Source organism: Pelophylax lessonae (genome assembly GCF_965119305.1).
Source record: "Pelophylax lessonae genome assembly, chromosome: 5".
NCBI lineage: Eukaryota > Metazoa > Chordata > Amphibia > Anura > Ranidae > Pelophylax > Pelophylax lessonae.
In genome coordinates, this window is record NC_138772.1 from 28,480,791 (window position 1) to 28,495,417 (window position 14,627).

Here is a 14,627-nt window from a genome sequence, read left to right on the forward strand (position 1 = left end):
TTTCTGCGGTACCAGAAAACATGCCATTTTCCACCTGTTACTGCACCTGGTGTGAACAAGCCCTAAAGTGTACTCTGTGAGGCAGAGTTCAGTGGTCTGTAGGATGTAAACCCCCCTCCCCCCAAATCCCCACACTTAACACAAATCTCCCCCCCCTAATTACCCCCAGAGAGGGGAGAAAGACAGGAGGAGGTATGGGTTGTGCTTTGTATCCCCCCCCCCCCCCCTTAGCTCCTCTCCTTCTTATACATTCAGATCTGAGCGAACCCTTTGTTAACTCCTATTAACAGAGGAGGCAGAGACCTGTGCTCGCACTTCCCCCACCCTTCTGTATACATGATGGCTCGTCCTTAGCAACCAATGACATCATCGGTTGGTAGGACGTGGTTGGGTCGGCCAGCTCAGCTTACTGTTCTTCTGGTAAAAGTACAGAGAAGAGAAGAGAGCTGGGAGAGGTGCGGGCTGAGCTCTCTGCCTCCTCTGTGCACTGTAGTTATGCAAACAGTGCTCTCTCCCTCCTATAGCACAGGTACTAACAGAGGTTTGCTCAGGTTGGGCTGGTGCCGCAGCACCCCTGAGAGCTCCTAACAGCATCCCAGGGTGCCGCAGCACCCTGGTTGAGAAAAACTGGGCTAAGCAATCAGACAGGGTGCTGTCGAGCAGCTCAGGTGGCTCAGCAAGAAGAGTTACTGCCAGACTCCGCAGCAATCGCAGGTTCAGATCCAGGACCTGACGTTCCGTTTGCCATAGAAAGTTTGCTTTAGGGTGAGCTGTACAAGAGGTTACATGGTAATGCAGTCATAAACTGGATATTCTGCACTGAAATCTAGAAGGCTGATCCTGAATAGTGCTATCACTGTATATACATTGTGTCATGTTTCTAAGTTTCCTTCCCTGTGTGTGACAGCTCGGAGCTGCGAGCGCAGAGCGCGGAGTACAGGGCGCTGTGTCAGGCCGCTGAGGTGGAAAGGGACCGGCTGATGGAGCTGGTGTCAGTTCTACAGAGGAGAGCGGAAGAGAGCAACATGAAGGTCCTGGAGGCGGAGAAGAAGCTGCAAGAAGAGAGGCGACGCTGCGTTCATCTAGAACAACAGCTGGAGAAGATAAAGATGGAAGCTGCAAAGAATGGCACCACCCAAAAGATGTCTGCTCGTGGCAAAGTCGGTATGGCAGCCCAGTGCTTGGGCCCTGACATGTTTACTGGTTGATAACAACCTGCTATCTCTTTGTATCTGCTCTTACCTCTGCCTGGCTCTGCTTTGTTTCAGAAGAATAGAAGAACTCAATTTCTCATAGTTGATCATTAAATTGAACCTGTTATTAATTTGAATTGCTGCCTAATAGCCAGTCATTAAAAGGTGCATGCTCTGAAAAGCATGTGTGCCCCTCTGATACTGGTTTCACATTGTTGCTAAGGGTTCCACTGTCACTTAGATATAAGCTCCGCCTACTTCTCAGCCCACCATCACTGTGCCCTAATTGACCACTAATGCACTCTGATTGAATAGGAGGGTAATAAGTGGGTGGGGATTAGTTCCGAAGGGTGGAACCTTGTGAAATCTTAAGTTAGGCAGGATTTTTACTTTCAAGAAATACACTTTACAGAACTTAAAGCCAAGCTTAGTTATTATTTTTTTATTTTTTTATTCAGCACAAGGGATGGTACCCTTATTGAAAGAGAAGTGTCCCTTGTGCTGGTGGCTGCTGCCTTAGTTGAAATCTGCCCCTTCTTCCATTCCCTGCAGAGGTAATCTTCAGGTGCTGTAGGGATTAATATGAGCTGCTGGACCTTTCATAGGCATTCATCATCATCAAGAGTGCTGACTATGCCCACCCCTTCTGCCCTCCTCCTCCATTCATAGAAACTGTACTATAGCTTCCAGCAATGAAAAGCGATCTATGAATGGAGCATGGGTGGATGAATGAAAAGTCTTCCTGCTCTATTTATAGATCTCTTTTCATTGCTGGAAGCTATAGTACAGCTTCTATGAATGGAGGAAGGGCAGAAGGGGCAGGCATAGACAGCACTCATGACAGGTGTCTATGACAGGTCCAGCAACTGTATTATGGCACTTTTCAACTGCAAGTACCGGCTCGGCTCCACTCGGCCCTGCTTGGCTCGGTTTGGTTTTCCACTGCATGGTACCGCATGGTACGGTGTTGGAACGGTTTGGTATGGTTTGCTTTTCCACTAAAGTAGTAAGTGGGTGGGATAACAACGATTCTCTGACCAATCAGTGGCTAGTAGTGACAAACAGTCAAGGCTGCATGCAAAGGATTGTGGGATATGGTATCGGTATGGCCCTCTTGGAACCACAACCGAGGTGGTACTGTTTAAGCAAGCCGCACCGTTCGGTTCCATGTAGTGGAAAAGCGCCGCTGTACCGTACCGTATCGAACCGTTCCAACACCGTACCATGCGGTACCATGCAGTGGAAAAGCGCAAAAGCGAGCCGAACCGTTCGGATTCCATGCAGTGGAAAAGCGCCTTTAGTTTCCGCAGCACCGGAAGATTACCGCTGCAGGGGTATTGGCATAAGCCACCAGCCATGAACTGCCATGAACATTGCATAGAGAAGCAAAGCAATCCAGTGGTGATGTCATCACAGCGATCCAGTGGTGATGTCATTATGTCTAAAATAAGGTATAAAATGAAAACAGAAATGTTTTATTTAACAATTTTGTAGCAAGTTGATGATGGGGGAGGGAGGAGCCAGAGAATGCAAAATATAAGCAGAGCAAACTTCTACTTTAATAGGCAAGAGTCTCTTTAAGTGCCGGTTCACATATATGCGATGCAGGAACCCTGCGAATCCACTGCGGGTTCCCACATTGCATTCAGATCGCAGGCAGTTCACACTGCCATATGCAAATCGCTGGGGGTGTCAATACACAGTTAACGACACCCCCAGATCAGTTCGCATATCGCAGTGCGAACTGTTAGTTCGGACATGAATCGGATCGCCTAGATGTGAACCACCATGCGATCCGATTCTGCTGCGGACCCAAAAAAGGGCCTGTGTGAGTTGTGTCCAAATGCGATGCGAATTCAGCCATACAAGCTCCGTACAAGCTGTATGGCTGAATTTGCATCGCACAGGCATCGCATGTGAGTTGCAGAGCAGTGCGCTCCGAATCACATGCAATGTCTGTCATCGCACTAATGTGAACCGGGACTAAGGGATAAATGAATCGTTGGAACATGTTACGTGTTCCACCCATTATTAGTATATGTAACATGTTCCAGCTCCTGCCGCCTCTCCCCCCGATTTCCCTTTCCCTGTGACAGTGGGTGGGGGTTCTTCTTCCCGCACTCACTGTCACTTTTTGAACAGAGCGCTGCCTGTTAATGAATAAACTACATGTACCATCTTCTACAACAGCAAACAGATCTATAGTGGTAAGGGCCTACAGGGCTGCTGATGAGCGCTTTTATAGTCCACTGACATGTTCTCTGGCTTTCATACAGAAAGCCTGTACAGAGGTACGAGCTGAAGTTTGGAGGACATGTCTGCAGGAGCCTGACATTACACTCATGATCTATTGATCGCAGGTGCAATGCTTTCCGGGCTCCTGCTGGAAAAATATGTGCATTTATTATTTTTCTGTAGAGGTGAATTTAGGCTCCATGCACAATTGAAGCTAAAAAAACACACACACAAAAAAAAAAAAAATTTGCATTTTGTTGCTGACATTTAGCAGTGTGTAAGCAATGTTTAGGAGCGTTAGCGTTAAGGAGCAGGACTGTCGGTGTGAATATCTGGTTGTTAAGGAGTGGGCCAGGAAGCCGGGCCGCTGCATCCATAACAACGGATAACTCATCAGCTGAATGTAAATATAAGAATTGCAGGCAAAAAAAATTGGGGAAAAAAAACAGTGGCCCCCTTCTGCCTCCCCAATCCTGAAAGGGGCTGCTACAGATTTTGAGGAAAACCTCATGCCCAAATTGAGAAAAAAAAACTGCGTGGGGGTCCATTCCTAATCCATACCAGGCCCTTCGGATCTGGTATGGATTTTAAGAGGAACCTCATGCCAAAACTAAGAAAAAAAACACTGTGGGGGTCCCCCCTAATCTGTACCAGGCCCTTCGGATCTGGTATGGATTTTAAGGGGAACCTCATGCCAAAATTGAGAAGAAAAAAAAACGTGGGGTTCCCCCCCCCCAATCTGTACCAGGCCCTTCGAGTCTAGTATGGATTTTAAGGGGAACCCCATGCCAAAACTAAGAAAAAAAACACTGTGGGGGTCACCCCTAATCTGTACCAGGCCCTTCGGATCTGGTATGGATTTTTTTTGAACAATAATTTTTATTGAGTTTTGCAAGAAAAAAGTAGTACAAACATTCAAAGAGAATAAACAATTGTAACAAGTCTTGTAAGGCCAAACGTGAATGGCAATGAGGGGGGGGGGGGGGGGGAAGAAGAGGAGGAGGGGAGGGGGGGGGAGGGGAAGGACATTGCTCCAGACCAGACAAAATCAAGTTAGATTTCAACGTCAAAATCAATAACAAGTCAAAATGTGGGTCAAAATACATACATCAATCAATAGTTACCGGTTGAACAATAAATGTACCCCAAGACCCAACTGAACTGCGAGTGAGCCTAGGGTAGCGGTAGAAAGGGATAAAGACAGCGAGGCCAGGTAGGCACGGAGAGGATGACAGCCCCCCCCCCCCCCCCCCGACATCCCAGGATCTGGTATGGATTTTAAGGGGAACCCCATGCCAAAACTGAGAAAAAAACAGCGTGGGGGTCCCCCCCAATCCAGTCCAGGCCCTTTGGATCTGGTATGGATTTTAAGTGAAACCCCATGCCAAAATTGAGAAAAAAACAGCATGGGGGTCCCCCCCAATCTGTACCAGGCCCTTTGTGTCTGGTATGGATTTTAAGGGGAACCCCATGCCAAAAATTTTTTTAAAAAAGGACGCAGCAGCCGGCTTGCCAGCCTGCTCCTTAACAACCAGCTATTCACGAATTGTTAAGAACACCGGCAACCTCCTGCTTAGGAAAAAAAAAAACACTGGGCACCGGTGCTTAGCAGCTGTTAGCAGAGTTAATGAGCTGTCAGAATTTTTTTTGCCAAAACGCCGCTGCTCCAGAATGCCCTGGCAGTGTTTTTTTTTTTTTTTCTGCCACTAAACTCTCCTGGCACAAAATGCTCCTAAAAGTCTACTGTATATGTGGATGAACACAGGATAACATGCAGGGGAGATTAGAGGCAGGGAAAAAAAACGCCTAATGCTCCTAACGGTAGCGCCAAAAACGCCCAGTGTGCATGAGGCCTTAGGCTCCGTTTCCACTGTTGCGACTTGCTGTGCGACTTGACACATGTCAAGTCACACAGCAAGTCAAAAGTCAAAGCCCGCTCTAACTGCCGCGACTTGAGTTGCTGCGACTTGAAAAGTAGTTCTTGCACTACTTTTGGGCCGACTTCAGTGTGACTTCCTTCTATAATGAGGGACAAGTCCCACTGAAAGCCGCGAACAAGTAACACTACAGAGTCGCGCTAGAAGTAGCACGACTCTGTAGCCGCAGCAGTGGAAATGAAGCCTACAAGTCATTGTTTTGCCTATTTATTGTGTCAGCTAGAGGTAGAGATCTCCCTAACTCAATATATTCTCAATGTTTTTTGTTTTTTTTGGGTCCTCACAGTACATAGCTGATAGATGGTATTGATCTGACAAATCTGCATGGGAACAGGTTTCGGGAATCTGAAAACTTTGGTATACCTAACAGCAGGGCTGGTCCTACCATGGGTCCCGCTGGGTCCATTGGACCCAGGCAGAACTTTGAGGGGCGCAGCAAATTGACGCCTAAGATTTTTCTTCCAGCAGTTTTGTGATCAGTCATCAGTTTGCGGTGTGTTACGGGTGGCATTTCCCCATCTCATACTGCCGCCCATAGTGCAAACTGATGAGTATGAGGAGGCGGAGTGTCTCCTCTGGGGAAAGTCCCTCGCGCAATCGTCGTGAGCACAATGACGTCAGACATCAGCGCACTCCATCTCATGCAGGACAGGCTGGATCTTCTAGGGCGGGGTCCACGGCAGACACAGGAGTGACAGAAGGACTGAGGACAGACAGAGGGTGTTTGGTGTAACGGTCCGGTGGTAAGTTATGGAAGAAGATAACAGTATATATAATATTAAAATGTCATATTTATATAAAATAATGGATGTGGGGGGCCTTTGATGGGCGTGATTTTTTTTTTTTTTTAGGGGGGGGGGGCAGCATTTCATTCTTGGACCCAGGCAGAACACAATGTCTTGGGCCAGCCCTTCCTAACAGGTTCACTTTAGGTAACAAGCTGCCTTGTCTGCAATCTCTCAAACTCTGTTTCCATTATCTGCTCCCTCCTGTATATACTGAATGCTCCCTGTGAGTTACAGCCAATTTTTTTTCTACAGGACAGTCGCTCAGCAACTCCCGACTCTTCCTGAATTTCAATGAAACCTCTGATTTATCCTCCAGTGTGCCGTTGGAGACGCAGCTCGAGGAACTCAGCACAAAGTAAGACTGCTCTCTGCCTGTGTTTCTGGGGCCCATACTATGACGTTTTGAAGAGAATTTGTTCTATATATTTTCTTTTTTTATTATGTTCAGGTCTAAAGAAAAATATAACTTTTATAAAGGTTTAATTTTTTTTTTTTAGCCTTTTTTGCATATGAATGAGCCTTTTCTTTGCAGAGCTGAATAGTGGACCTTCCACTTCATTGAAAAGTTCCACCCATTCAAGTTGCCCCCCTAAAATGCTGCACAAAGTACCCATGGGGTGAAAAATTGATAATATACATTAGAGATCGACCGATTATCGGCAAAGCCGATATATCGAGGGCCGATCTGCCCTTCCCCCGATATATCGGAATCGGCCCCTGAGGTTACCGATATTGCCGATATTTCGGGAACGTGCTTGTACCGGAGTGATGCCTGCAGCTGGAGGCATCACCCCGGTACCGGCGTCCATAGCCGACGGTCGGCTGTCTTGTAATGATAACCGATACGGCTGAGAAGCCACTAGGCTGTCATTACAAGGAGCGCGAGGGGACGTCCCCCCCCTCCCGCCGCCTTCCGCGACTCGTCTGGGTCTCCCGTCCCACCGGTAGACCTGGGCAACCAGCCTGCACGGCTGCCGAAGAGAAGACCCAAACAAAGCCGCATTTGGCTCTGATTAGGTCTCTGTGTAAAAAACCAGGAGTGATGTCATGACATCACTTCCGGGTACTCGGCGCCAAATTTAAAAAAATGACAGCATTCAAAACAGCCAAACTTGGTGTTTTGAATGCTTTTAAGAGCATAGGAGGGGTTTGGGGTCTTTATACCCCCTAGATCCCTCCACAAGAGTAACTGTAAAAAAATAAATAAAAAATGTTTTTAATGTACGAAAATATCGGTCGATCAAACGATATCTGTCGATCACTAATATACAGTACTTCCCTTTCCCCAACTTCCTCCTGCAGTGCTGAGGCCGGAGTGACGTCATCCTGCTGCTAACCTGGTACAAGACAAATGGCTCCACAAAGTCATTCGGTTCGGCTACAAGATCGAGTTTTTGCTCGTGTCCCCCCGGCAAGGTTCTTTCCTTCCAATTTGCCCCTGTCCCTGGACCGCTTACAGGGTCTGTTTGGGGCAGTACAAGAACTGTCACTTCAAGGGGTGATTATCCCAGTTCCGACTTCGGAATGTTTTCAGGGTTTTTACTCAAACCTGTTTAAATTTCCCAGGAAGGAAGGCAAGGTGCGTCCAGTCCTTGACCTTAAGGCGCTGAACTGCTTTGTGCGGGTGCAGAAGTTCAGGATGGAGTCCATTCGCACTGTGGTGGCATCCCTGCGTCAGGGGGATTTTGTTGCCTCTATCGACATCAAGGATGCATACCTTCACATTCCAATATGTGCCAGTCACATATTGACTTCGAAAAAGTGTTAACCCCGGTGCTAGCGTTGTTATGCCAACGGGGGATCACCGTACTGGGCTACTTAGATGACCTCCTTCTGTGTGCGGAGTCTCCTACTGCTCTGGTGGAAAACCTTGAAATCACCATACGAACTCTGAGGGAGTTTGGCTGGATTCAGAATTTTCAGAAGTCTGCTCTGGTTCCATCCACAATCTGGGTCTGACTCTGGACTCGGCCTTAGCCAGAGTGTTCCTTCCTTAGGACAAGCTCCAGAAATTGCAGGCTGCAATTCGTCTCATGCTATCCAGCAGATAGTCATCCCTCCGAACTTGCATGCAGGTGCTGGGCCTGATGGTGTCTTCCTTCGAGGTGGTTCCATTTGCACAGTTCCATATGAGGTCTCGGCAAGGAAGATTCTGGCCAAATGGGACAATAATCTGCAGTCTCTAGCTCCTCCCCTTGTATTGGACAATAGTCCCCACGGATGCCAGACTGTCGGGTTGGGGAGGCGTCCTCGAGAAACATTCTGCTCAGGGGATCTGGACACTGGAAGAGTCCAGACCACTTATCAATGTCATGTAACCCTGAGTGATCAGACTGTGCCTGGAACATTGGACGGATCATTTTCAGGGATGTCCAGTGCATATTCAATTGGACAATGCCACGACCATGGCATATGTCCGTCACCAGGGGGGCACAAGAAATGTCCTTTTGCGGCTCTTTCAGTCTTTCAGCCGGAATTCTAAGGTGGGCAGAACAGTTTGTTGCAGCCCTCTCCGCCATATTTATTCCCGGGGTGGAAAAGTGGCAGGCTTATTATCTCAGTAGGCAGGCGTTGGACCAAGGGAAGTGGTCCCTTTATCCGGAGGTGTTTCATCAGTTTTGTCTCTAGTGGAACAGAAAGGTGCTGAGGTTTGTGGCTTGGTCACGGGATCCTCTGGATGACGCCACAGATGCGCTGGTGGCCCCGTGGGGTCAGTATCATCTGATTTTAGCCTTCCCTCCTCTCAAGCTTCTGCCAAGACTTCTATGCAGGATTGAGGCAGAAGGGATTCTGGTCATCTTAGTGTCCCTGGACTGGCCTCGCTGGGCTTGGTACGCAGATCTGGTGCAGCTGGTCGCCAACGTTTCTTGGAGGCTTCCTCTCAAGGACCAAAGGACTACGAAACCTACTTCTAGGAAGATCTACCATTGTACGTGGAAGACGTACATTGCGTGGTGTGAGTCTCTAGGGGTTCATCCTCACTTTTGTTCGGTGGCTCCGACCTTGACCTTCCTTCAACAGGGGGTTGAGCAGAAACTGGCCTTGAGTACTATCAAGGGTCAGGTGTCGACCTTAGCGGTCTTATTTCAATGGACTTTATCCACATACTCCCTGGTGCGTACTTTTCTTCAGTGAAAGAGGCACTTGACACCTCCAGTGCGGTCTCCGTTGCCACTTTAGGACCTCAATTTGGTGCTCTCAGTCCTCCAGAAGCCTATTTTTGAGAATCTTCGGGACATTCCCCTGCTTAGGCTGTCCCATAAGGTGGCCTTCACCTCTGTGCGCAAGGTGTCAGAATTGGTGGCGTTATCCTGTCGTTCACATTGATAAGGTGGTTCTTTGCCCCTGTCTTTCGTTCCTTCCTCAGGCTGTCTCTGTTTTTCATTTGAATGAAGACATTGTGTTGCCTTCCCTGTGTCCCAGGCCAACACATCTGAAGGAAATTGCTTTGCATGCCTTGGATGTGGACCGGCAAGTCAGACTCACTATTTGTGCTCATGGATGGGCCTTGGAAAGGGTTGTCTGTTTCCTCTGTGATCATTTCCAGGTGGATCAGACAGACGGTGGTTCAGGTCTGTTCCATCCAGGGTCAGATTCCTCCTTTCCCTGTCAAGGCGCACTCTACTCGGGCACTCAGTGCCTCCTGGCTGGATTTTCCGTCATCAGGCATCAGTGACGCAGGTTTGCAAGGCGGCCTCCTGGTCGCCAGTGCACATTTTCATAAAGTTCTATAAAGTGGATGTTTTGGCATCTGAAGATGCTTCCTTTAGCCGCAAGGATTTTGAAGGCTGCTGTTTAGAGGACCTGGTCCTCTTTGAGGGTGTATTTTTTTTTCAGGTGAGCTCCAGTTGTTTTGGTTGAGCTCCTGTTTACCTGGTTGGCTATAGTTAGCCTCAGGAGTTTCTTTTTCGCTGTTCCCACCCCTCGTGCTTAACATTGCTTTGGGACGTCCCAATGGTTAAGAATCAGGAGCTGTGTCTGTCCATGAACAAAAGAGAAAATGGGATTTTTGACTTACCGTAAAATCCATTTCTCTGATGTTCATTGACGGACACAGCTCCCACCCCTCTGTGGAGTTTTAATTCTTCTGACACTGCTTGTAACAAAACTGAGTACCTATAGAGAGAGCGAGGGAGTATACCCCCTGGGACTGCCCATAGGCGTAGCCAGACTTTTTTCTGCCTAGTGTCCTACACCTGTAGGGGGCAGTATAACCCAAAGGTTAAGAAGATCAGGAGCTGTGTCAATGAACATCAGAAAAATGGATTTTACGGTAGGTCAAAAATCCAATTTTTTGCTTGCACATGATTGCATGATGAAAACCAGCAGAGCTTCCCCTCGTTTACTAAGCTATGGGGTAACTGCACTTTGCAGAGTGCAACTGCACTTGCAAAGTGCGCAGTCTATTTGCCTTTAGTAAATCAACACCTTTGGGATTGATTTATTAAACCTGGAGAGTGCAAAATCTGGTGCAGCTCTACATAGATACCAATCAGCTTCCAGGTTTGTTGTCAAAGTGTAATTGAACAAGCTGAAGTTAAAAGCTGATTTGCTACCATGCAAAGATGCACCAGATTTTGCACTCTCCAGTTTTAATAAATCAAGCCCTTTGCATCCATGCACACATTTGTGGCATTTACAGGTGTTTAAAGGCAAAAAAAAAAAAAACAGGTCCTGTGCATTTACGAGAGGAGCGTTTTGCCACAAAAATGCCGGATGCGCCTAAATGTGCATTAATGCTAGGTGCATTTAGCATTTGAGCATAAATTAATTTCAATGGCCAGAATAAATAAATATTCTGGCCAATGAAATGAATTAATGCTCATGCACATGACATGCTTAAATGGGTCCAAAAGTGTTTGCAAAAATGCGGCTTTAGGCACATTTTTTTACGCTGCTTTTTCCATGCCAGGAAAAAGGCATTTAGAAGAGCTGGGCAAATGCCCATTGTTCATTGGGCCTTATGCAGCATTTTGGGGAGGAGAAGAGGGCACTTTGAATTAGGGGATCTTGTCATTAAGATGGAAACAGGAAGCTAAGATTACACATACAGCTAAGTCACAGCAGTGACCCCCCTGTGCTGTGTTCAGACAATTCCATACCAAGTTGCAGTCATGTAGAGAGTCTGAAAGCCAAACACCTTCTGCTGTGAACTCTAGTCAGAAAACCTATAATATAAAGTTGCAATGCGGGTCGTTTTGTAATATAAAGCCATCTTGTGCTTTGCCCAATAAGTAAAAGACAGGTTCGCGTTAAAGCCCGGCTCCAGGAGCTCACGCTTCTATTCCTCCCCTATCACTCCATCCTTATAGCAGAATGATGGCCTCATCAGTGTGCTTTTTTTCTCTTTCATCGTCCAAACAGCAGGCCGAGGGCTGGTCGGTGACCAACCAATACTTATTCTGCTAGAGAAAAGCTGGGTCAGACACCTTCAAGCAAAACTCTAGTTTGTCACCAACGACCTACCTCTCCCCATTTCCCAAATCACCCCTCGTCTTTTAAATTAAAAAAAACCCTATACATACCTGTTTCCTACATTATTCTCTGGTCTTAAGACATCACTGCATCTTCGGCTTTTTACTCTGCTGGTGGATGGGGGCATTCTTCCACAGCGAAGAAGCACTTGAGTAAAGACGCTTGAGCACCAGTTGGTCCTAAGGGTCTGTGAGCTCAGCCTACATGATGGCATGCCCCCAGGTTGGGTGTAAACAACAGGCTGGGCTCACAGGAAATGGGCAGAATGACTCAAGTGTCGTGCTGCCCAACAAGGTCTGTCAGCGCTGGACCCGGGAGGAAGACAGTGGCTGCTGGAGCATAGAGAGGGTAAATCGAGTTGCTGGAGCATAGAGCGGGTAAGTAGAGCTTGCTGCATACTGCTGGAGCATAGAGAGTATAAATGGAGATAGCCAGAGGCTGTTGAAGCATAGGGAGGATAAGTAGCAATTGCTGGAGACTGCTGGAGCATAGAAAGGGTAAGTAGAGATTGCTGGAGACTGCTGGAGCATAGAAAGGGTAAGTAGAGATTGCTGGAGACTGCTGGAGCATAGAAAGGGTAAGTAGAGATTACTGGAGACTGCTGGAGCACATAGAGGATAAGTAGAGATTGCTGGATCATAGAGAGGGTAGGTAGAGATTGCTGGATCATAGAGAGGGTAGGTAGAGATTGCTGGAGCATAGAGAGGGTAGGTAGAGATTGCTGGATCATAGAGAGGGTAGGTAGAGATTGCTGGAGCATAGAGAGGGTAGGTAGAGATTGCTGGAGCATAGAGAGGGTAGGTAGAGATTGCTGGAGCATAGAGAGGGTAAGTAGAGATTACCAGAGACTGCTGGAGCATAGATAGGGTAAATAGAGATTGCCAGAGACTGCTGGAGCATAGACAGGATAAGTAGAGATTTCTGGAGCATAGAGAGGGTAAGTAGAGATTGCTGGAGACTGCAGGAGCATAGAGAGGGTAAGTAGAGATTGTCGGAGACTGCTAGAGCACAGAGAGGATAAATAGAGATTGCTGGAGCCTGCTGGAGCATAGAGAGGAAAAGTAGAGATTGCTGGGGGCTGCTGGAGCATAGAGAGGATAAGTAAAGATTGCTGGACACTACTGGAGCATAGAGAGGATAAATAGAGATTGCTGGAACCTGCTGGAGCATAGAGAGGAAAAGTAGAGATCGCTGGAGACTGCTGGAGCATAGAGAGGGGAAGTAGAGATCGCTGGAGACTGCTGGAGCATAGAGAGGGTAAGTAGAGATCGCTGGAGACTGCTGGAGCATAGAGAGGGTAAGTAGAGATCGCTGGAGACTGCTGGAGCATAGAGAGGGTAAGTAGAGATTGCTGGAGACTGCTGGAGCATAGAGAGGGTAAGTAGAGATCGCTGGAGACTGCTGGAGCATAGAGAGGGTAAGTAGAGATTGGCGATATTTATTTTTCGAATAGGAGGTGGGTGCTCTTAAAAAATGATTGCAGTGTGCTGTGTGGATACTGCCATGCTGAGGTTACCCATTGCTCTCATCTTGAATATCGCTTCCGTATTTCAGGCTAGAAATAAAAGTAGATGAAAACGAAGCTCTGAAATCGGCTCTAAAGAGCACCTTGAAAACGAAGGAGGACGACCTGAAACTCTACAATGAGATGATGGTACAGGTGAAGCAGATCTTCCTACAAGCTCTGCGCCAGCACAAGCAGGAACGTGGCGCCCTCTAGTGTCTCCGCAGACAGCTGCACCCATGGCACACAGTGCAGCTTATGGCAAAGAGTGGTTGGTTGGTGATAGCCACATGCAAGAGAACTTTCCACCAGTGGGCTCTCAGAAGGTTGTCAGCACAAAAGAAGCACTTTGGGTGTACTGTGTTTTCTGGAGATACCCTCATCTGGCATATATGGGCCTAGCAGACTCCATCTAGCAGCATCTTGCTGCACCCCTTGATGTGATTGTACGAAGAGCGCACAAAGGAGATGTCAAGTTTTTCCAGCTAACACGTGTCTAGGGTTGCCCTCACATACCTGCAGCAGTTTTTTTTGCTTCCTCTATGCTGAAATGCTGAGCCATTCTGAGCCTGAATAACTTCAACACTTCCAGGTAGTTCATGTCAGCCTGTGTGGATACAGACAGTTGCTGGACTCGGCCTCACCTTCTACTAACTGCCAGTTATGCACAGTGCAACTCATAGCAGCCCCAGGAGAGACGTGCTGCAATAAGGGAATGTGAAGACCCTGTTTTTCATGTCTAGATGTCCCAATGATACCGGTAGAGTCAGAGAATGTTCTAAAGGAAGAAATATATTACATCTGAATTCATTCTGGTGTGATGATGTAATAAAACTCAGGTCATTTTATTATGTCTATATATCTAAATAAAAAAAAATGTCAAAAAGCAGATATGTCCTTTTTTTTCTAGTGTAAAAAGCTGCAAAATAAAATGTAATGCAGGCCCGCTTCTCACTGCTTTCTCACAGTAACCATTTGTAGCTGGTTTGTTAATTCCGCAAAAGTTAACCACTTAAGCCCCGGAAAATTTTACCCCCTTCCTGACCAGGGCCTATTTTGCGATTCAGCACTGCGTGACTTTAACGGACAATTGCGCGGTCGTGCGACGATGTACCCAAACCAATTTGACTTTCTTTTTTTTCCCACAAACAGAGCTTTCGTTTGGTGGTATTTGATCACCTGTGCGATTTTTACTTTTTGCGCTATAAACAAAAAAAGAGCGTAAATTTGGCAAAAATAACAATATTTTTCACATTTTTTTATATGAAATTCCCCAAAAAAAAAAGTAAAAATCAAAATTTTTTAACATTTTCGGCCAATTTGTTTTATGCTACATATGTTTGGTAAAAAAAAATCGCAAAAAGCGTATTTTGATTGGTTTGCGCAAAAGTTATTACGTTTACTAACAAAGGGAAAGATTTTTGTCATTTTTGTTGTTTTTTTTTTTTTTTAACGCGTAATGGCGGCGATCTGCGATTTTTTTTTTTTTTGCGGT

The 14,627-nt window shown here is 46.8% G+C and overlaps 1 protein-coding gene across 1 annotated transcript in view; it reads left to right on the forward strand.

The window, feature by feature from the left end:
- CCDC13 (coiled-coil domain containing 13) overlaps positions 1-13,883 on the forward strand; it is an 80,787-nt gene extending 66,904 nt beyond the window's left edge. The window contains exons 13-15 of the mRNA XM_082257623.1: positions 908-1,164; positions 6,406-6,508; positions 13,183-13,883. Coding sequence (XP_082113749.1) covers positions 908-1,164; positions 6,406-6,508; positions 13,183-13,348 — 526 coding nt within the window. The 3' untranslated portion in view covers positions 13,349-13,883. The remainder of the gene's footprint in view (positions 1-907; positions 1,165-6,405; positions 6,509-13,182) is intronic.
- Positions 13,884-14,627: the final 744 nt, after the last annotated feature.